The sequence below is a fragment of the Sinocyclocheilus grahami genome, unplaced genomic scaffold, assembly GCF_001515645.1.
Source record: "Sinocyclocheilus grahami isolate Dianchi unplaced genomic scaffold, SAMN03320097.WGS_v1.1 scaffold2167.1, whole genome shotgun sequence".
In the NCBI taxonomy this organism is placed as follows: Eukaryota; Metazoa; Chordata; class Actinopteri; order Cypriniformes; family Cyprinidae; genus Sinocyclocheilus; species Sinocyclocheilus grahami.
Genome location: NW_015507346.1, coordinates 58,067 through 80,971, shown reverse-complemented (window position 1 = coordinate 80,971; position 22,905 = coordinate 58,067). Strand labels below are relative to the sequence as shown.

The 22,905-nt window shown below is 38.2% G+C and overlaps 1 protein-coding gene and 1 pseudogene across 1 annotated transcript; both read right to left on the bottom strand.

Moving 5' to 3' along the window:
- Positions 1-3,924: 3,924 nt before the first annotated feature.
- On the bottom strand, positions 3,925-4,930 carry LOC107574281 (uncharacterized; annotated as a pseudogene).
- Positions 4,931-8,184: 3,254 nt separating this feature from the next.
- On the bottom strand, positions 8,185-15,428 carry LOC107574280 (extracellular calcium-sensing receptor-like). Its single transcript, XM_016260727.1, has 6 exons — positions 15,412-15,428; positions 10,430-10,544; positions 10,085-10,312; positions 9,382-9,505; positions 9,073-9,291; positions 8,185-8,882 (listed from the first exon to the last, which is right to left on the bottom strand). Exons 1-6 carry the CDS (start codon positions 15,426-15,428, stop codon positions 8,185-8,187), a joined length of 1,401 nt encoding a protein of 466 aa, XP_016116213.1.
- Between the last annotated feature and the right edge of the window lie 7,477 nt (positions 15,429-22,905).

The following is a 22,905-nucleotide window of genomic DNA, read 5'->3' as shown; positions in this document are numbered from 1 at the left end:
TCATCTGACAGACGGACGGGTGCTAAGCCAAAGGTAAGCATTATACATGTACTTTTATTCATCATTTTGTCAATCTAATGTTACATTTTACATTAAATGTATTAATTATTAAATATTAATTAATTTTTAATTTCCCCTTTTTGTAATTTGTATATCTCCCTGTTGGTTAATTTGTGTGTGTGGTGGTCCAAGTGACAGGTACATTTATGTTGATCCCTTTTAGTTGCTTAAATTAGTGACTAAAACACGTAACTTTACAATAATGTAAGATTTTCAAAACTTTATCTTGTGTGAAGTGTTTGTTCTTGTAATAAAATAGACTTTGTCGTGTTCGGATGCTCACGTGAGCCCGTGAAATTAGGCTGCTAAAAATTCAAAATAATTTTTAAAAACACTCTTTGAAACGATTCACTAAACACTAAATATCAGTATGGCAGTATTTTCTGATCATATGTTCACCACAGAGGCCAAAATGAGCATGGTGAAGCTTTATTTATATTTATAGTAATCGTTATTCGTTTATATTTCAATTGTGTTTCAGGGCAGTTCGTGAAGACAGAGAAACATAAGAGATGTTGTGACAGCCTGCACAGTTCCAGTTCCATCTAACACCAGACTCTCTACTGTGTATGGATGCCTTTTTGGAGCCAGGGACCTCTTGCAGGGGAGAAGACTTTCCAAGGACCCCTTCATATCATAATTACAACCTGTTTAAGGCTCACGTTAATGTGGGTGGGAGTATAATAAACATAATATGATTGTTTTATTGGTGCAAATGTTCCCCATTTTATATGAACTGTTTAATAATATAACATTTACCATATTTTCCGGAAAGTTCAGCACCAGATTCAGTTTCATCAGTGTATAAAACACACTTTACTATAGAGTGGGGGAACTATGACGTCAGAACCCGGAAGAGTAATTCGCTGTGGGTTCCTTCCAGATTTTCCTATGGGGTTTTATAATGGGGGTTTTCAATTTATGAGTAAAATAAAGCCTGTGGTAAACATAACTTGAGATACGTTTATGTTTTTAATTGTTTATGTTTTGCTTAGTCTTGATGGGACCCCTCCAAAGTAACTTTGGAATAATTCAGCACATCTCAGAAGATTAAAAAACATGTCTTGTAGTCTGGAAAATACAGTATTACAAATTATTTTGCGGAACCCTTGGCTTTGGGTCATGGACTCCAGTTTGAAAACCCCTGCACTAGCATATTTTGTTCTTATTATTGTGCATGCATATATTATTTGGGTACATGAACACTTGATTATTGCATGAGTAAAGAATATCATCTTTAAGAATGTTACGTTAATTGCAGTTGCAAAAAGTTTTTTTTTTTCCCCAGTTCAGCTCCAACAGGTGAACATAATGTATGAACACAACTAATCTTAAATTATTTGTTAATTGTTATCCACTGTTCAGTAAGTGAAGTTTCTTTTGTTTTCATGTTTTTTGTACAAATACACTGAATCTGTAATTTGATTTACCTGTACAAATAAAAATTACATTGAAAAAAACATGAGTTTTAATTGAATGCAGAATTGAGTGTTTATTTCGTCCAGAAACAGTATAAATGACGTATAAATGTATAAATGACCATATAAGACGTTGAAAACACATCCAACAATGACCACATCTGAACTAAATTTTTACCTCTTAAAGACGTCCTGTGGACGTCAATATTGGACGTCCAAAAGACGTCATAAAAACTTTAATTCTGGCTCTTCAGGGGACGTCATTTCAACGTCCGAAAAAGACGTTGAAATTAAGTTGTTTCAACGTACCTTTGCTCAGTGGGTTGGAAAGGCACCTCTCCAAACTGTCCACCTCAAGCCAATAACTGTTCCTCACCTCTGTCACTTTTACAGTTTCCTGTGCCACCACCAACTTTGACTTAATATCCAAGAGTGAGTAGGTCCCATATGAAGCATTATGACCTGGGCAGTCATATCTGCAGTCTCCTGCCACAATTAGTGGCTCATCATCATATAAAGTGCTCAGTACAGCCTCATTGTGTACTGTCCAGGCATTGTTGACCTCTGGGATGACGTAGGCCTTCTGTATGTTGAACCACTGTCTTTTGATATGGTTGTCAGGCCAATGGTGTCGCATACCTCAATGAATGGACTGCACTCGTTTCCAGTGACAAACACAGCAGCAGGGACAGAAACATTGCATTCCATTATTCCTCCAACTAATGGCTGAGAATGCCACATATAATTATGGCCATCAATGCATTCTGTGGTTATCCTAAGACCAAATCGACATTCAAAGACTCTTGGTGGCCTCACCAGACATCTGCCACAACCCTCCCAATGGCACACACAAAAGAGCTTCAGCAGTTCTCCTGTAGAGATGATACTTTTTCTATCTTGTAAGATATATGGTTCCTCATTCTCAATATGAATGTGTCAGTGATATTGAGAATGAGGAACCATATATCTATTTTGTATTTTATTATTATATTTTTAATATTCAAGTTAGTCTTTACCTTTTGTATGTGTTTAATTGTATTGGTTTATTATCTTTTTTATTTTATATTTAAACTCATTCACATACACTCACTAGTTGCTAGTAACAGATAAACTCAAAATAGCTGTCACCTTGTTGACCAATAGAGGGCCCCATTGCTATTTTCAAGGGAATTGCGGGCTGATAAAACAGGCGAACAAAATTAAGTCAAAACAACTAAAATAGCTAAGGAGTGAACGGCCATTGAACAAGAAGAAGTCAGGACAACTAAAGTTGGTTTCAAACTTCATTGCACGGAATGCAAAATGATAAAAAGATAATGGTGTAGATTCAGAAGATTATAGAATTGGGGATAACGTTTGGCGATTATCCAACACACAGAGTCCGGACTGGTAAGCGTGGAGACACGGTAAGAAATATTTACTTTGTTGTTCTCATCGGCTTTGATCTCTCGCGGTCTAAAGAATCAAATGCATGTTGTGAAATGACAAACGAGTATTTATACTTGTGGTTTATTTTAATTTGTGACAGTCATTTTGGCAACATTCTGTATAGCCTATGATAGAAATTTTGAGGCAGTGGTGGGATTGTGTCTGAATGTATTTCGGGATGGGAGGAGGGGCAACAGGTGAACAGTTCTGCTGTTTGGAATGAGAAGTGTTCATTGGGAGAAAGGTACTCATATAGAAATTTAATGAAAACTGCTTTTTTATTGGGGACATACTGGATGTCTTAGTATGTTTAGGCTTTTTTGGGGTTGCTAAATACCATATATGTCTCTTCATTACCTGACTGGCATGCTTTAGAGCACTTTCCCTGCGGCGGACTGATGTGTTACTGTTGTCACAGAATGTCGGGCGGTCGGTAGAGCACGCGTTATAGCCAGAGAAATTAAAAACAGACGGAGCAGCTTCAGGCTTAAGTTTGTTGGTGCGGCGAATGACTAAATTGGCTGACTCAAAAGTTTTCTCCTGAATGTAATCTTCCTCCAAAAAATGTTCACTGCATACTCTGGCCTCAGCGCCCATTGGAGGCTTCTTCCTTTTCAATGCCGCTAGCCAGTGAATCAGTACTGTTCTCCATTTTAGTGGAAGTTTATGGAAATTAACTCATTTGCCCTTTGCTTTAACGCTGTAAAAATCACTTTTACAACCAGGAGCAATACAGTAGTGCCCCCCCTTCTGTCTTCTGATGTGGCTTGTGGTATTTGGCTTTCTAGTCTCCATCGGTCAGTCCGTTACTTCTACTGTATCTGTTTACCTTAGGCAACGGAACCAACCCCGTGACGTCACACACTGTGGTATTCCAAGATGGCGGCGCCCTTGCTCCAAAAGCTATAGCAAAACATCCCCTTTTCTTTAAAATGGTTTCATTAATCGTGTTTGTTTTATATTTTTTTTATTTAAGTGGAAATCAGTTTACAAAATAATGTAAACTTGACTGACTGCTTCACTTCCACTTTAAGATATTGACAGCGGGGCTGGTGGTCACAACCTCCAGTATTCTAATTGAAAAGATTTTTGACATTTTTTCTTCAATTACTTTTGCGTTGTTCTTCTTCTTAATTTCATCGACTAACTCGAGCCTCTCCTTTTCCAATGTGTCCTGATTTTCCCCAACAGGTTGCGGAGGGAGATAATTCACTTCCACTTTCTTTGGTCTTTTCACATTTTTAGCTGGTGCTACATCGGTCGGTAGCGTCCTCTTCAATGTGTTTACTTCTAATTCTGGATATGTATATTTTTGTGATTTCAGCTTGGCACGGAAATTGTGCATTTTGTACTTGAGGCGTTGTTGCCAGCCATACATGCCTACAAAGGACCTAGGCTCCTTAAGGCATGGAGACTTTTTAACAAGGGCTTCAGCCACTGAAGATATTTGCATACTTGAAGGGTAGGCCATGTAAGAAAATATAGCATTGGCAAGGTCTTGCATTATTGCAGATTTAACACTTGCATCATGGAAATGTGCTCCAGAGGCATGAAATGACTTGTTAGCCTCTGCAAGGATAAGTTCAATGTCACGGGAAAACATTGGCACTTGAAACGGCACTGGCCATTGAGCAGAACAACATGACTCAGGGAGAAGAACGGTGTCTTGTGAACTTGACAGTTCAACGTCATCTGCAAGAGAGGTGTACCCTTCACCATCATCCTCCAAGGTACTCTGTGTAGAGGACAGTCCTGATTCATCTAGTGGATGCAAGTCAAGGGTTAGCAAGGGCTCCTTTCTTACCAATTTCACAGTGGCCTTGTCTTCCAGGTTGGCAGTTGAAGTTAGAGTGAAAAATTGGTTCCCAAAGTCTTTGTCCTCAGAGTAGTCCAAATTCACCATGTACCTGGAATGTCTGAATGATTTCTGAAACAAGATCTTCCACCTTATTAGGAAATCCTGATGGAAGTGTCAACTTTCGGATATTGTTTTTTTCTATGATGACTCGCAACTGGACTGGCATTTTCCTTGTATTTGTTGTCTTCAGCTGTAGGAAGACAGAAAAAGATGAGATTGCATTTTTGTAAAAATTCAATAAGTATACTTGGCATGATTGATAAGGCATGAATAATACACATGATTGATAAGGCATGCATAATTAAACTGAAGTGTAAAACCTACTCTGATATGTAAATGAAGTGTACACAACAACACAATAGTCAACACAATATTGTGTGTCCAACACAATAGTCAGTGCCTAAAATGGTGACTTTGTTTGTCATGCTCACAACTGCTGCCCTGGGAAACTTCTTTACAAATTACTCCTTAATGCTGTCCTTTAGAACCTCCACTGCCACTTGAGTCATTCTTGACATAGAGAGTTTTGGCCTTACAATGTTAGCATCATGGATGTGATATGCAATCATTGATTGGTGTTTTCTTGCCATTGTCTTGAGAATGTTTCTGAATGACCCCAGTCTGCCTCACAATCCTTTCAAAAAATCGGTGTTTGGATTCGAATCGCATGGTCCAGAGAAACACAAGTGGTCCAAAAGCAGTTGTAAGCCAAGGATAATGCTCCAGGAAGTGATGTTTCGGTTTCAATTTCTCCTCTGGGAACACATCCAAATACCTATAACGGTGTTCACTAATCTTGCTTTCCATGTATCCTAGTGTCTCATCTGTGTAAACAGGAGCCATGACAAGCTCAACAATATCTTTCAAGGTCACCAAAACCTGCCATGCTGTGTCCTCTTCTGGCACTTTGTTGCCAATCATAAAAGGTAGCATCCATAACAAGCACCAGTTTTCATGTGCATTGCCTCCTATACTTTTACGTGATGCAAAAGTCAGGGGAATAGCTTGTGGACAGTTGACTTTGTCATTCCATTTGTAGGGAAATCGATGGATTGAAGAGTTAAGTTCAAGTAGAGAGAAGTATTTCTTCTTTATAAACACATCAAGACACAGTGCCAGTTCAAAAGGTACAATCCCTTCAAGGCAAGGCAAGGCAAGTTTATTTATATAGCACATTTCATACACAATGGTAATTCAAAGTGCTTTACATAAAAGAAAAGATAAAAATAAAAATAATCACAACAATAAAACAAGGAATTTAAACACTTTGAAAATGATTTAAAAAACTGATTTAAAGAGGTTTAAAGGAATTTAAGAAAACGATTTTACATAAAATATAGTGCAATCAGTTCGGACATCGCACAGTGCTCACTCAATAAATGCACAGCTAAACAGATGAGTTTTGAGTCTGCAAAGTTAGGAGGGGCTGTTTCATTGAGGACCATTGCACTGCAGCTGTCTTCTAGCCATGTTTCGTTTAGAAACATAAAATCCAGGTTGTTTGTGGTTAAGTCATTGATTAGAATTTTTTTTTTAATGTTTAAAAATGCTAACTTGATGGCATTGCATTTTGTCTCAACAGCAATATTAGTTTGATGCATTTATCATCCGGTCATGGTTGTATTTCTCTATTAGTGCTACTGGATCTTAGCGCTGCGCTTGATACTATCGACCACAACATTATTTTGAGTAGACTACAAATCAAATACAGTCATCAAATCATAGCAGTGAATGACAAGATATCATATCGATCACAAGTACAGTATGGAGTGCCACAAGGCTCAGTACTAGGACTGTTGCTTTTCAGACTTTGCCTGTTACCCTTGGGAGATATCATCAAGAAACATGGTGTCAGCTTTCACTGTTGTGCTGATGATACTCAGCTCTATATTTCTTCACAACCCACACAAATTCGCAAAACTAACGGAATGCATAGCTGATATAAAAAACTGGATGACTAGTAATTTCCTTCTGCTAAATTCTGAAAAAAAACAGAGGTTATTATTAGACCAAAAACCCCTGCATGTAATAACCTAAAACACTGTCTAGCACTTGATGGCTGCTCTGTTAATTCTTCGTCATCAGTTAGGAACCTAGGTGTGTTATTTGATAGCAATCTTTCCTTTGAAAACCATGTTTCTTGCATTTGGAAAACCCCATTTTTCCATCTTAAAAATATATCTAAATTACATCCTATGCTCTTAATTTCAAATGCAGAAACGTTAATTCATGCGTTTATGACCTCAAGGTTAGATTATTCTAATGCTTTATTGGGTGGTTGCTCTGCGCGCTTAATAAACAAACTCCAGCTGGTCCAAAATGCAGCAGCTAGAGTTCTTACTAGAACCAGGAATTACGACCTTATTAGCCCGGTTCTGTCAACTCTGCACTGGCTCCCTATTGAACAACGAATACATTTTAAAATCTTGCTACTTAATTATAAAGCCCTGATTGGTTTAGCTCCTCAATGCTTGGGCGACCTCATATTGCATTATAGAACAGGTTCAAAAAAATGCTTTAATAATCCAATTGAGCAAACAATCCAAAAGGCAGGCAAGCAAACACAACTTAACTAGAAATTAGAACAAACGAAACATGTGACTGAAGATAAACAAACTAAAAGTCCATGAAAATGGGCATATAAGACAGACCATATAATTGTGACAGCATCCTGTTTGCAGACTTATAATATTTCCACACAAACTAGATTTTGGGGAAATGATTGCAATGCAGTTTGTGTGCAATTCCAGAATAAAGATTAGCCAAAATAAAACTTAAAAAAATTTTTTTGAATATTTAGAAAATTTCAAAAGATTTATGGTTGATCGACCAGTGCATCTCTAGAACCTGAAACTTTCACACACTGCTGATTTAAAACAACTCTTGCGTTCCATCTGAACTCACCATTGTTGTTTTGTGTTGCTGCTCAAATCGTCTCATCATCTGCTCTTTCCTGTTGTGGCGGTTAGCGGTGCATTATGGTACATGCCCCCTACTGGATTGATCACCTGTGATTGACCGAACCACGGCATCCGTAACGTGACGGTTCAGGACAAGTACATGAACCGTTACATCCCTAGCACTAAGGCATTTGGTTGAATGTTCAGAATCTTGATTCTTGTGTATAGACATTTGTAAATATTTAAAAATACAGATCTGTGCTCTGTTAATTATTTAAAAGTAATTGGGGGGAAAAGAAGAAGAAGAAGAAAGTATCAACATTTTTAGTTGTCACTGTTTTGGTTCTTTATTTAACTCACACAACTGCATAATATTTGTACATAAAAGTTTGACAGTTTATTTAATCAGTTTTACTGTGTGTGTGTGTGCGTGTGTGTGTGTGTGTGTGTGATCTTGATCAATGTATGATCAACTTTAAAAAATGATGAAAACAATTATTAAATAATAATAATATGCTATTCAAGTCTTAAAATATGTTTTTCCCATCATATGTTTCTTTGTATTTTGGTCAGGCTTAAGCAGGATGATATAACATTTAGGTGCAAATATGCAGAATAGTAAACCAAAGCTTGAGGCTAAAATGGCAAATATCTCCACAGCTACAGTAAATTTTCCAGGAGAACTGACATAAGCTGGTATAAATGTGATCCATACAGCACAGAATATCAGCATACTGAATGTGATGAATTTGGCTTCATTGAAGTTATCAGGCAGTGTGCGAGCCAGAAAAGCTAAAATGAAGCACAAGACAGCCAGTAGGCCAATATAACCCAGAACAGCCCAGAAACTTACAGTAGAGCCCAGACTGCACTCAAGAATGATCTTTTCCTTAAAATAGTTCATATTTTTGTATGGAAATGGAGGTGATATTGTTAGCCATAGCACACATATAAGAACCTGTATAAGTGTAAAGGCAAGAACACTGAGTCGTTGTTGTGCAGGTCCAAACCATTTCATGACATTACTTCCTGGAAGTGTAGCCTTGAAGGCCATTAACACCACTATTGTTTTCCCCAGAACACAGGAGATACAGAGGACAAAAGTGATCCCAAATGCTGTGTGACGCAACATACATGACCACTCATTGGGCTGACCAATGAAAGTAAGTGAACAGAGAAAACACAGAGTCAGTGAGAAGAGCAGCAGGAAACTCAGCTCTGAGTTGTTGGCTTTTACTATGGGGGTGTCCCTCATTCTGTAAAACAGGATGGCCACCAGCACAGTTAATCCTGACAAAAGTGATCCCAAATGCTGTGTGACGCAACATACATGACCACTCATTGGGCTGACCAATGAAAGTAAGTGAACAGAGAAAACACAGAGTCAGTGAGAAGAGCAGCAGGAAACTCAGCTCTGAGTTGTTGGCTTTTACTATGGGGGTGTCCCTCATTCTGTAAAACAGGATGGCCACCAGCACAGTTAATCCTGCTCCAAAGAGTGAGAAAAAGACTAGCACTATACCCATAACTTCTGTGAATGACAGAAACTCTTCAGCCTTTAACACACATTTATTTTTTTCAGCATTAGACCAGTATTCCCCTGGACACTGCTTGCAATTATTTGAATCTGGAAAGGAAGATGCAATCACTAGTTGGAGACAAAAGGGGGGAAAAATAACATGAATGAGCTGGACTGTCAGACGGCCTGTGAGATTACCTGTCTCATTACTGATTTCGCCTTCTGCACATGGAATACAGTCATAACAGCAGACAGGTCTTCCTTTTTGTGCAGCCTTCCTAGTGCCTGGAAGACAGCTTTCACTGCAAACAGAGTTTGGCTTCTACAAGTAAAAATACACAGTTATTTATAGACTCTAAAGAATACAAGTTAATATTTTAGTACAGAATAGTGTATACTTGGACCATGTAGTATGTGAGGTTTGTCATTTTTATTTTATTTTTTTATTTGTGTGCGTGTGTGTACTTAAGAATAAAGCAAGGTTTGGAAAGTGTTGTTATATAAATTTGCACAATATTGCTCAACTTATCATTTATTCATCATTTTGCTCAAAACTCATTCATGAACACTGCTCTTCTGACCACTTGATAAAACCTGCATTATTTGACTTTACTGGAAATGTCATCCTGAAAATGTATCAACTTAGAGATAATGGCTATTTTAGCCACCAGGAATTAATACATTGACGGTTATCTGTATTTTTCACAGTGTTGACTCACCCATAATGTTTCTTCTTTCAGACCAACTTGCACTCATAATGGTGCACCACATTTTCTCTGCTAATTTATTGTTATTATTATTTTTTTTACTTTAGGGCTTTCATAAAGGTCAATTCAAGTAGTTACTTTTTTATTAATGTTTCCTCAATTTAAACAATGCCATTTACAAATAGTTTATTTACCTCCAGTTGTCCTCTAGCCCAGATTATGTTTTCAGTGTTGAGCACAAAGCGCTGGTCAGGGGGCAGTGAGGCATCATAGTATCCCACTGATTTAAATTGTAATGATCCATCAGAGTCCTGCTGCCAGTTCACAACTTCATATTGGGCTACTGCGGCACCAGTTCTGTCAAACCACACACGATCTCCGAACTTCACGGTAAAATTTACTTTTTTCAGTGCCTCAACCACCTAATATAAAAAAGACAGTTCTGGTACATTATCATTGATATATTTTAAAACATTTTTCACCAAAACTACTGTTACACCTTTCTCTTCCTTTCTATTGATTTGATTTGTATCTTTTACCTGCTGTGGTTTTATTGTCAGGCCTTTCTCACAACCTTCTTGTTCTTTGCACTTTAGTAGACTGTGTAGTGAATGAGCCACAGCATAAACTGCTTTGTAGACGTGACTTGAATATCTTTGTTCAGGCACATCTTCATTGTAGTTTTTCAGTGCAAGTAGATCTTGATATCTGCTGCAATTTATTGTATATTGAGAGGGATCCCCCTTAATCTGTGAGCATGGAAAAGCTGTGTCCCAAAATGCTTTTACAACATAATTGGAAAACCCTTCCAAGTTGATTTTTCTCAATGCAATCCCCAGTGACCCTCCCATCACCTGAAAACTCTTTGGTGTAATCAAACTCGTTGACGTTATCCATCCTTCCACTCCAATTATTTGGAGGCCTGTAATATTCAGAATATTTAACTGATCAATAAGTAAGCCCATCTCAATAAATGAAACAAATGCAACAATCACTTTTGCTGTGCCTTTTTTTATTGTATCTACCACTTTTTTGAGTTTTTCTGGCTCTGTTCGATAGAATTTCACAGAGTACTCTACACAAATCCCCTCTTTCTGTGCTGTATTCAGAAATATGGTCATTCCATAGTTTCCATAGTCATTGTCACTGTTTACAGCTCCCACCCAAGACCAGCCTAAGTGCTTGACAATGTATGCAAGTGCTCTGCTCTGGTGGTAATCACTAGAAATAGTCCTGAAGAATGAGGGGTGATCTTTCCTATTACTGAGACATTCACATGAGGCTGTGTGACTTATCTGAGAGAAAAAAAGTGAAAACAAACAATCAAATACTCATCTGTATGTCAGAATGACATCAGTATCATTATGTCAGCTCTTTTTTTATTGCTCTTTACCACTGGAATTTTAAAAGGTCCTGTAGTTCTGGACAGAATCACTGTGGCAGAAGACTCCGTTTCTCCTATGATAGCATGTATAGAAGACTGTCCATTGCATGTCTCCCCTGCTGCAAACTCTGGACCATTCATCAGTCCCATAGTTGCACTCATAGAAGACATTCTTGAACTACAGGTATCATAGATTTGGTAACCAATAGAAACATTTGGGAGCAACATTTCACTTCTATTTATCTCTTCAATGGCAAATATCATTATTTGAGCCAGCCGGAAATCTGGTAGATTCACACTGTGAAAATATTAAACCATTATGATAAATAGCAAATACATAAATAAATTATAGCATAAGGATAGTTTTAGATTTCCATAAAAAAAAAAATATATATATATATATATATATATATATATAATCACATATTTCTGCTTTGAAAGATGATTTTCCAAATATATTTGTAGTTCATTGTAATAAAATGAAATTTTAGATATGATGCATTACATTGTGTTACATATTATACTTACTGTGCTTATGCATAATATATATATATACTCTAATGTTTCTCAATATTTGCAATGTAACAAACCTGGAGCATAAGAGAGGCTGAGGTTTTTGTGTAAACTCAAATGAAGGTAATGTTTCTTTACTGTGCATTGCAAAAATTCCTCCAATAGTTGCTTCACCATCCTTGGAAAGTAGCGGGTACTTCGGATCTCCCATCATTTGGCAAAGTGTTTTTTCTGCCTTTGTATGAAAGTGATTGAAAAATGTGAGTGTGTAAAGTAAGAGAAGCATCCCAAAGATTGTTCAGCTGTGACTGATGCAAATGATCTGATAAATAATTTTCATATATATGATATATATATAGAGAGAGAGAGATAATAAGGATGAATGATTGAGAACATATGACCTCATTGGGCAGGGCATGAGACAGATTAATCAAGAAAGCAATAGACTCAATCTAAATAGAGTGCATCATATTTATTTATTTATTTACATTAAAAAAGACCCACAACCCCACATCTACATTAAACCGTTTGTAATAAAGCATTTTAATGCTTGCACACTTGTTTGATTGTTAATGACACTACCAGTATGCAATTTTAAAAAGAAAAAACGATCGAAAATTGGTTAAAAAGGGAAAACTTTATGAATGAAATTTACTTAACAAATGTTATATCAACAAGCTCTTGTGAATTTCACTGTGTTCTAAAGTTCAAGTCTGTTGAACTCTGACCTGTGAATTTGGTTTCGTAGGTTTGCAGCATTGCAGAAAATTGGACTAGATTGCATATCCACACGTTTGTATTTATTATTTCTTAATTGTTATACATTGAATAAAAAAAAAAGATGCCAGAGAGTGGGACATCATATTGTGGCCATTGCTGTGTCAAAATATATATTGCATGCTCAAAGAGCATGGCTTTATGCCCAAAGTATACCCCAGTTTTTACACTAGGGTATGTGTATAGTGCACATAAACTTTGTCAGCAGCATAAATGCATGCTGTACCTGCACTGTCCATTTTTTTCTAAGCATGCATGTTGCGTGCATTCAGCTTGTACCTTTTTGCACTAAGTTGGTGTACAAGGTAGCAAAAACTACAACAAACTACTGGAGACTGCAAAAAACAGTAGGTGCCCACATTGATGAGCACTTGAGTGAAAAGTTGGGAGACACCCACAATTTTAGTTTAAAAGTTCAAAGACATTTTCATTGGCCATAACTTTTGGAGAGAAATAAGTGCAGACACTGGACCAACATAACCTGTATTGACCGCTTGTGTCTGTCAAGTGGCATTTACATTGAAAGTAGTGTTAATTTCGTTAATGAAAAGTATGACGAAAAAAATTTGTTGACAAGCTTTTTTCCCATGACGGCAGGGCCGGCCCAAGCCTTTATGAGGCCCTAAGCAGAATTTTACATGGGGGCCCCTCAGTGCCGCCAATACAACTGATTATTGTCAATGCTTGATTATTCGCACACCCATTATCGATTTTATTTGGTGTAGCTGTGATGATTACATCATACCAATGTCTGCCTGTTATGTTTTACCCTTGTACGATTTTTAATTGTAACAGTAGTAAACCCACAAGAGTGGTCAGGTGTTAATTTGCACTTTAACATTCAAAGTCTTACAGTATTAAGCGGCACACTTAATGTGGTGTACTGAAAATTAGTTAAATAAACCAGATGACAATGCATTTACGGAACAGAATGTTATTTTAGCAACATCAATTATTAAACACACATCTAAAACAACAACGCTTAATCTATAACTAGCTAATTGAGGCATAATGATATTGGAATATAGCAAGACCCCAAAGGTAGGCTAAGGTAAATAATGTTAAGCTGTTATCAGTACCAAATTTATGAAACAGAAGCTTATTTTTATTACAAAAATATATACACAGGAAAGTTATTTTTATACAGAAGACAAAAACTTTAATCAAAAACTAGCTAAATGAAATATTGTAATATTCCTATATTATGATGTCAAGGCTATACGGATGTTTATCAAACATGAACTTCCCTAAAACAAGAAGATACCCTACCTAGGCTATGCTAATTAACTAGTCAGCCAGGCCCCCTCCCCCCCCAGGTTCAATTTGTCCCCCCTCCACCCCCGAAATGCGATCGATTTTATCCCTTTGACGCACCGCACTTTGGCTCGCGCTGAGCCAGAGAAAGACGCGCTCGGTTATTTTTATATTTTAAAACTGTTTAGTGTTTTCAACCGCTTTATTTAATTTATTTTAAGATTTCAGACATTTAAATAGACATTGCAATTAAGTACTAGCAAAAAAAATTATAGTTTGTTAAATACACACTGATTTCTATGGAAAGCGTCAATAATAAACCTTTCAATTAAAATTTGACGTCATGTTTTATTCTTTTCAACCATAAATTTTACTCTGTTTTCTCCCAGTTCACTGGCCACTTACTTTCATGTATTTCGGGAGAATTGGGCTGTATCATATAGTTCATGATGTAGGCTAGTTAACAACCTAAAAACTAAATAAAAGTCATACATCTGTCATACTAAATATACTCAATCATACAATCATACTTTAATATTGCTTTTTTCATGTACGCTTGGGGGCTCCCTGGTGGCCACGGGGACCCTAAGCAGCCGCTTAGTTCGCTTATGCCACTTAGGCCGGCTCTGCATGACGGGACTATGACAAAAAAACAATAAGGTCAATAAACGATAACTGTGACTACATCAACATGACAAGACTAAAATGTATTTAAAAAAATAAAAGCTATACCATTTTTTTTTGTTGTTGTTGAAAAAAAAGGAGACAAAACATTATTCCAGACTGCTGTACACACCTCAGCCACACAAGCTCATGTGTGCAGTTGCCAGATATCAAGAGTTCAAATCTACAAATCAGAGCTTCTCTGTTAAAAGGATACATTTTCTGCCTAGTGTTTTGCTTATTTTTTGCAATTTGGGAACCATGTGCACACACTCGTTCTTCATTGCAGAAGCACCAGCGATGATCTTAAAACAGTACATTACTATTACATACTGTACAAATACAGTACGCTCGTAAATGACACAGTATGTCAAATATTATGTAGAAAATTAAACTTCATAGAGTTCATAGAGCAGGAGCTGGTGATGAAAATTTCAACAATACGTTTTATTGGAGTATACTGTATAAGAAAGTGTATTGAAGTTTAGAGGAAAAATAAATTTCAAGTGCATTAATTCACACAGTATATATTATAGCCTAAATACATTTAAAATACATTAACAAATGTAATTTTGGATAACACACTTAAGTTGAAATTAAAATCAATTATTTTACATGTGATTTAGTATATTGGTAAATATATCAAAATAAGTGTACTTATTTAAAACACTATACAATTATAATTATGTAAAATGTATGTATAAGTAATACTTAATTAGACATTATTATACAGTGCATTTTTAAAAAGTGCACTTAAGTATGTTAAGAAATATTGTCATTAAAGTGTACTCTCTTTAGGTACACTTAAGTTGTCTTTCATTTAAATTATATTATATTATCTGCAAGTACGCTTTTAAAAAAGTATACTTTTAAGATTCTAAGTACACAAAAAGTACACTTTTAATACAATTAAGCACACTTCTTTTTCACAAGGGCATTAAAAGCATGTATTATAAGTGCACAATCTAGTTTTTCTCAGAAAAGTGCCTTGAACTTTTTGACATTAATTGGTTGTCCAAAAGGAAGCAACACTGGCCCAAGTTTTTTTTAAAAAGTTTGAAAGAGATGGAACAACAACAACAAAGTTCTGGAAGGTGCAAGAACAATGCCTGCATTTATGAGTGTTTGTGTGAACAGATTAAGACATAACCATAATTCTAGTTTTAAAAAATCAAAGACATTTTTAGCAGTCATAACTTGGAGGGAAATAGTGCAGACACTAGAGAAACATGAAACTTTCTAGTGCATATGTGTTTGCACATGTTATCAAATGCAGTATACTTTGAAAGGCTATGCCTATTTACCTGTATGTGTAAGCTGATCGTTCATGCCAAAATTGAAGTATATTTTGAGCTTAAAACATCACCACAAGATTTACTTAACCTGGAAGTCTTAGCGCAAAATGAATTGCGAGACGTGAATTCAGATACACATGTTATTGCACCTGACGATTCTACTGCTGATTACCAGGCAAACACGGTAAAAGTGTTAATGTTAGTATATATATATTTTTTTGGTTTTTGATGTCCATAGTAATGGTGTGTGTAAAACTGTGTTTTCTTTGTTTCTGTTTGTGTTTAGTTTTCACGGTGTTCCATATTAATAAATATAACGTATGGACGTCAGTGCTTTGGATGTGTTGACTGTTTAATGACCAGCGAGTAGTTACAGTGAAAACGTGGCCTAATTCCGTTCTACTGAAGTCTGCGTTGGCGGTGGTCCTCCGGTTTCAGTGCGCGGCTTGCCGCTTCTGGGTCTCTGCACGCGGTTTGGGTGCTTGTGGTGAAAGAGGCTGTTGTCTTCAGTGCACGACTCTGCTACGCTACTCCTGTGACTTTGGGTGCTGTTCGGCAGCCCTTGCCGTGTTGGTTGCTGCAAGTTTCAGCGTGCAATTCTGCATCTTCCTCCTGTGGTGGACTCTCGCGGGTTTGGCGTTATAATACAATGCCGGTGGAGGATTTTCTCACGCAGCTTTGATCCATCTGTGACTCAACAGCAGTCCATCGTCGACCCACGCTAGCCCTAGGACTGTTCTTGTGTCTTGCCCACCATATACCTGTCTGCCTCTGTTTAACCCTGCCTGCTTCATGACCACGTCTCTGTCTTCTCCACAATAAAGCCTTGCAGATGGATCCGCACGTCTCACGTCTCGTCAGTTCCGTAACAGGTGGAAAGAGTAATGAAAATTTTTACTTAAGTACAAGTACTGTTACATTGCTGAAATAATACTCAATTACAAATAAACGTACTGGTGTCAAAACAGTACGTAAGTAAAAGTGCAAAGTACTCCACTCAAAGACTACACAGAGTATTAGTATTACTAGTTACTTTTTAGCCAGAGATAATTAATGAATTACCAAAAAATATTCATATCAAAGATCTATGTGGATAATAGCTACTTTGAGCAAAACCCACTTTTATATTATTGACAAATTATGTAAAACTGGTGGTCACGATACAGAAATGTCTAACTTCAATACCTTGAAAAAAATCTATTTGAAAGTACCCGTGAACTGGAAGTTGCAACTGACTTTAGTGTTGTGGTGTATTTCCAATTGAAATATTAAATAAAGGGCACAGGGTTTTATTGTGGTGCACCTCCACTCCACCTCTTGCTCATAGCAGAGTCATGGTTGGATAGGAGTGGTTAAGAATATCTGCTTGTTACGTCTGACATAATGCTTTACTGCTTCTGGGTCCTAACCCTCTGCCAGACGCCCCAGGAAAACACCAAACTGCTAATATACACCCACGATGTCATGTAATACTGAAAATTATAACCCCTTTATCTCCATACTGAAATCCCAGATGGCCTGACAGTGATTCAGCTAAAATATTAGTGTCTGAGACACTGTGAGCACGGAGACTGTAGTGTGCACAGCAAATTTTTAAACGCTTAGCTTTAATATGTAATATTAATTAAATAGTGCTCAGAAATGGCTGTTGAGATAGTATTCTCAAGTGAAATGAGTAGAGGCATGGACCCGGAAACAGCAGTCTTTACGTCATGACTTAACAAGAGGATTCTCCCCAAGCCATCAAACTGACGTCATCAGAGCGAGAACGCCTTCCAGAGCGAAGCGATGGCAGTCAATTTTTTTTCAGTGTATTGACTTACATGGTTCAATTGTTCACCACAAGACTTGTAATGTGCACTAAAAAGTAAGTAAGGTCATTTTTGATTTCATGACGACCAATCATTTTCAATACCTCTGGCAAAACTAACACATACTGTATACTGCAATATAGATATTTAATTTAATTTTATTTTTTGTCCATCCACTTTTTCAAGGCACTCATTATTTGAAGCTTTGAAATTGGTTTAATCCAAGTCTTCTAAAAAGACACATTCGCTTTATATGATGAACAGATTTTAATATAGGCTTTTATTTACATACATATAAATATTGATCAATTACCATTACAAAAATCTCAATCTTAAACATTTGCACATTCTTTGTAGTTGTGTCTTTAAAATAGGGTAACTTTGTTGCAAAAGCTTACAGCACAAGGAAGCTTGATTTCAACTTTGATTTCAAACTGAATTTAATTCACACAAAAAAGTACACAGTCAGTAATACAATTATAAAACAAATGACCTCAATTCAGTTTGAGGTATTCAAAATATGCACTGATTTTTTAAAAGCAGTGATTTAAGAGCCATATATGTTATTTATTTAGAATAATGGAACATCATATGGCTTTGACCTGACTGTACAATGTAATGATGCCTGTTACATATCCGGTCCATGAACTTCCGTCTGCTAGCCATCAGAGGTCACCCTTTCCATTTCATTGACTCTCGCACTACACACTGTTGCATATCACCCCGGACTACATATCCCATCATTCATTACACTGATTGCACACAGCTGTTTCATATCACTCACTCACTATTTAACACTCAATCTCACTCCCTTCTAACTGCCGAGTATTGTTTAGTGCTTATCGTTTGATAGCTACTCTACGGAGCCTGTTTAGTTTACCCTGCCTTAGCTTAGTCTGCCTCGTCTGTTTTCTTGGTTTCTGATCTTTGCCTGTTTTCCTGATTTTATGCCTCTAGTCTCGCCCTTGTGATTCTGTTCGTCGATCATTGACCTACGCTAGCCCTAGGATTATTCTTGTGTCTTGCCCGCCATATCCATGAACTTCCGTCTGCTAGCCATCAGAGATCACCCTTTCCATTTCATTGACTCTCGCACTACACAGTGTTGCATATCACCCCAGACTACATATCCCATCATTCATTACACTGATTGCACACAGCACTGATTGCACACAGCTGTTTCATATCACTCACTCACTATTTAACACTCAATCTCACTCCCTTCTAACTGCCGAGTATTGTTTAGCACTTATCGTTTGATAGCTACTCTACAGAGCCTGTTTAGTTTACCCTGCCTTAGCTTAGTCTGCCTCTTCTGTTTTTTTGGTTTCTGATCTTTGCCTGTTTTCCTGGATTTATCCCTCTAGTCTCGCCCTTGTGATTCTGTTCGCCGATTGTTGACCTACGCTAGCCCTAGGATTATTCTTGTGTCTTGCCCGCCATATACCTCTTTGCCATTGTTCGACCCTGCCAGTGTTTCTGACCTCCTCTGCTTGTAATAAAGCTTGCACATGGATCCGCACGTCTCACGCCTTGTCAGCCCCGTAACAATGCCAATAGGCAGACTAGGATATTTATATGTACAAATCAGACAAATATTCCATTCCAAAACATTTCTAGCATAAACTTACATTGTAAAGAATTAAAAGTTCCATCTTAGATTGTTGAAAGACTGTCTGGTGCATTTCACTTACAGCCAATACAATTTCCAGTAGGATTTTCATCGCTCAGGCGTGGGTGGATCTATTCTGAATGGTTGATAACTTTTGACAAAGTTTAATCCAGAAGCAAAGATAAATAATTTATACTTTAAAAGCACAGAGAGATCGCGATTGCACACAGTCTGCGCACAAACAATATCGGAGTGAGAGGACAGGCAGTTCATTTGTATAATTAGGTCTATTTGAGAGCTCGCATCCAGTTTTCTGCGATTACATGACTGTGTTCTCATGTTACAATAAAGTGCTCGCCACATAATGATTAAATTATGCGGAATACCTGCAATCTCGCATGGACATTCAGACTCTGTAATCGACAGGAGGTGGATGTGTGTCAAACTCTGTCGGAGAGGAAAGAGAGACGCAGCTTGTATCAGTGTACGCTATATACGGTAAATACTGTGGAAAATGAGTAATGGAACCGTGTCAGATATTTCAGTATCGGCATCAAATATAGATATTTATGATAACATTACCATGTAGTTTGTTTCTCCAAACTCTGAGTCCATATTCGTGATGGGATGATTGATACTGAGGCTCAGATGCTCCAACGCAGTTTTCAAAACACTTGTATCACACACTGTGCCGATGCTTGTATCGAAATGACAATACCACGTGACTGATGACATTTGAAGCTTTGAACGCCATGCAGTTGAAAAATCGATTGAAAAATCAGCACTTCGCATGACTCTTGTATTTGACTTTATATTGACTTGGTTGTGTGTGTGTGTGTGTGTGTGTGTGTTTGTGTTTGTGTTTGTGTACACTTATTTAGGATTCAGTATAATAGTTTAGAATAACCTCAACACCAGACAGAAACTGCACGTCATACCTCTATTGCATTTGATCATGTTCTATAGGTGCTGTACATTAGAGCTATCGGTGGGAGACCCGGAGGTCAAGGCCATCCAAGTATTGAAGACAGAGGCCATAAAGCAAGTGGATTTTCAACAGCAAATATCACAGTTCTCAAAAAGGACTAAAGCTGTGAACGTCTTATTCGACTTGCACAACAGAATGCCTTTAAAGAAGAGCTGTATGTACTTAGCCAGGAACCTGGGAAGCTGCCTTGCATTCATCCCCTCTATCAGCTTGATCTATTCATGCAAGATAGAATAATGAGGATGGGAGGATGACTGAGGAATGCATCTGTAGCTTTTGAATTGCGGCATCCAGCAATCCTCCCAAGGGATAGTGTTGTCACACGCCTTATTATAGGATATCATTATCAAAAAATTGAACGTCAAGGCAGGGGACAGACTCTGAAATAACTTATTGATGGCAGCAAGGTTGTAGCCCAGTACATATGGCAGTGTGTTCCTTGTAGGAGAGCTCATAGGCCACCAGAACAACAACGAATGGCAGATTTTCCCTGTGACCATACTGATCCTTCTCCGCCATTTACTTATTGTGGCATGGACTGTTTTGGTTCTTTTTGCACCAAGCAAGGTCGCAAGGAATATACTGTAAATATAGTATGGTCTCCTTTTCACTTGTCTCTGCTCCAGAGCTGTCCACATATGGCGCTTTTCCACTGCATGGTATGGCACGGTATGGCTCAGTACAGTTCACTTTTGGGGGGTTTTCCACTGGGTACAGTACCTGGTACTTTTTTAGTACCACCTCAGTTGAGGTTCCAAGTGAACCGTACCGTTACCAAAACGTGACGTGTAAACTCTGCTGATCACGGATTGGCCGGAGAGAATCGTCTCTACCTGCTGTACTTGCCACACAAACACAACAGAACCGCTAGATTTAAATCAGCACATCCAGCGAAGGATCGAATGCAACTGTTTTGAATGAGCGCACCTTTTTTTAACAACCAAAAAGTTTCGTTGTCTGTTGCGGAAGTACAGACGTTCCTCTCGTTGATAGCAGAGGAGCGGATCCAGCTAGAGCTTGATGGGGCGACGCGGCATGAAAACTTTTTTTTTAGGAGTCGTGGCAATAGAGGCGGCACAACTATAACGACATGTGAATAATCCCACCCACTCTAAAGCGATACTAAACTGCAGTGGAAACGCAAATCGTGCCGAGCCGAGTCGTACCATGCAGTGGAAAAGCGCCAACAGAGATGTTGGAAGACATGACAACTGATGCTTTCATCAATGCTTTATGTTGTTTCATAGCTATCCATGGAGCTTTTAGACAAATTAGATCAGACCAAGGAACTAACTTCGTAGGGGCAAAGAGTGAGTTGAAGAATGCCTTAAAAGAAGTGAGTAAAGAGAGAGTGGCAGCATATCTGGCAAACAAGTAGGGCGACTTCTGTCTGAATGCACCCAGTTCAAGTCACGCTGGAGGCATCTGGGAGCGGCAGATTAAAACCGTTAAGGGTGTAATGAGTTCAGTTTTTGCACAAAGTGCTGGGAGACTAAATGATGCTTCCTTACGTACGTTCTTCTATGAAGCAATGTCTATAGTCAATAACTGTCCACTGACAGTAGATGGCCTCAGTGATCCCTCAAGCTTAGAGCATCTAACCCCTAACCATCTGCTTACCATGAAGTAATCTGTTCCAAACACGGTAAAAGTGTTAATGTTTGTATATTTTATTTTTTGGTTTTTGATGTCCTTGTTGTGTGTAAAAATGTTGTGTGTAAAACTGTGTTTTCTTTGTTTCTGTTTGTGTTTAGTTTTCACAGTGTTCCATTTTAATAAATAAAATGTATGGGCATCAGTGCTTTGGAAGCGTGGACTGTTTAATGACCAGCTAGTAGTTACAGCACTGTACAAAAAAAGGTGACTTGACTTGACAAGACTTAAAATGCATTTAACGAGGAGTTTGTGACATGATAATTTAGCCTCAAGAAGATACATATGCAGGTCTTATTTTTTTCATCTGCTTGTTCTTTTTTCTGCAGGTCTTATTTTTTTAATCTGCTTGTTCTTTATTCTCTTGACACCACAATGAATGCACTGCACATGTAGGGTTGCCAACCGTCCTGTATTTTGGGCCTAATTAATTTGTCCAGTACGTGACCTCCCTTGTCCCGTTCTTTAACTGCTATGCTGATCTAACCACTGACTGATACAACAGCAGCAGTGCTGATCACTTGAGAATGATCACCGATACCTGTCATCATCCAATCACAGCCCCCCTCATGCAGTATACGTTAAGTAAATCAGAAATCGTGAACATAACTGTTCGAGTAAGGCTGCGGAATCCTCTGCCGGCTGGTCGCTTCCGCCTCACAACAAGCACCGCTCGCACTAATGCCAATTCAATCCGTCTTTTGACTTCAGTAAATCAGTTCCTCTTCAGGAACTCGAGCTGCGTCGGAAACGCTAGGGGAACGCCCTTCAGCGTGACGGGCAGGGCAGTCCCCTCTGGGGTGCAGCGGGTTACACCGCATTACACGGTGTCCGTCTCGCCTCAGTGCCCTCAGGAGATCGGCTGCTAACCCTGCCGGAGTTACAGGGCGCAGCGGTCTCCTGCGAGCGCCACTCTCAGTCATTGCCCGGCAACGTAGCAGGGCTAAGAGGCTCGCCACCTCCGCAGAGGTCTCTAGAGCAGCGGCTTCGGTTGTCCCTGCCGGTTCGCCGTTACAGGGCACCGAGCTGGCTGCTCGTATTACGCAGTTTCAGAGACTGCTGGGT

Coding starts and splice junctions, on each gene's coding strand:
- LOC107574280 (XM_016260727.1), bottom strand. Junction 9,506..10,084: donor GGGCTAGAGGACAACTGGAG/GTAAATAAACTA, acceptor TTTTACTTGTAG/AAGCCAAACTCTGTTTGCAG. Junction 9,292..9,381: donor CGAAATCAGTAATGAGACAG/GTAATCTCACAG, acceptor CTTCCTTTCCAG/ATTCAAATAATTGCAAGCAG.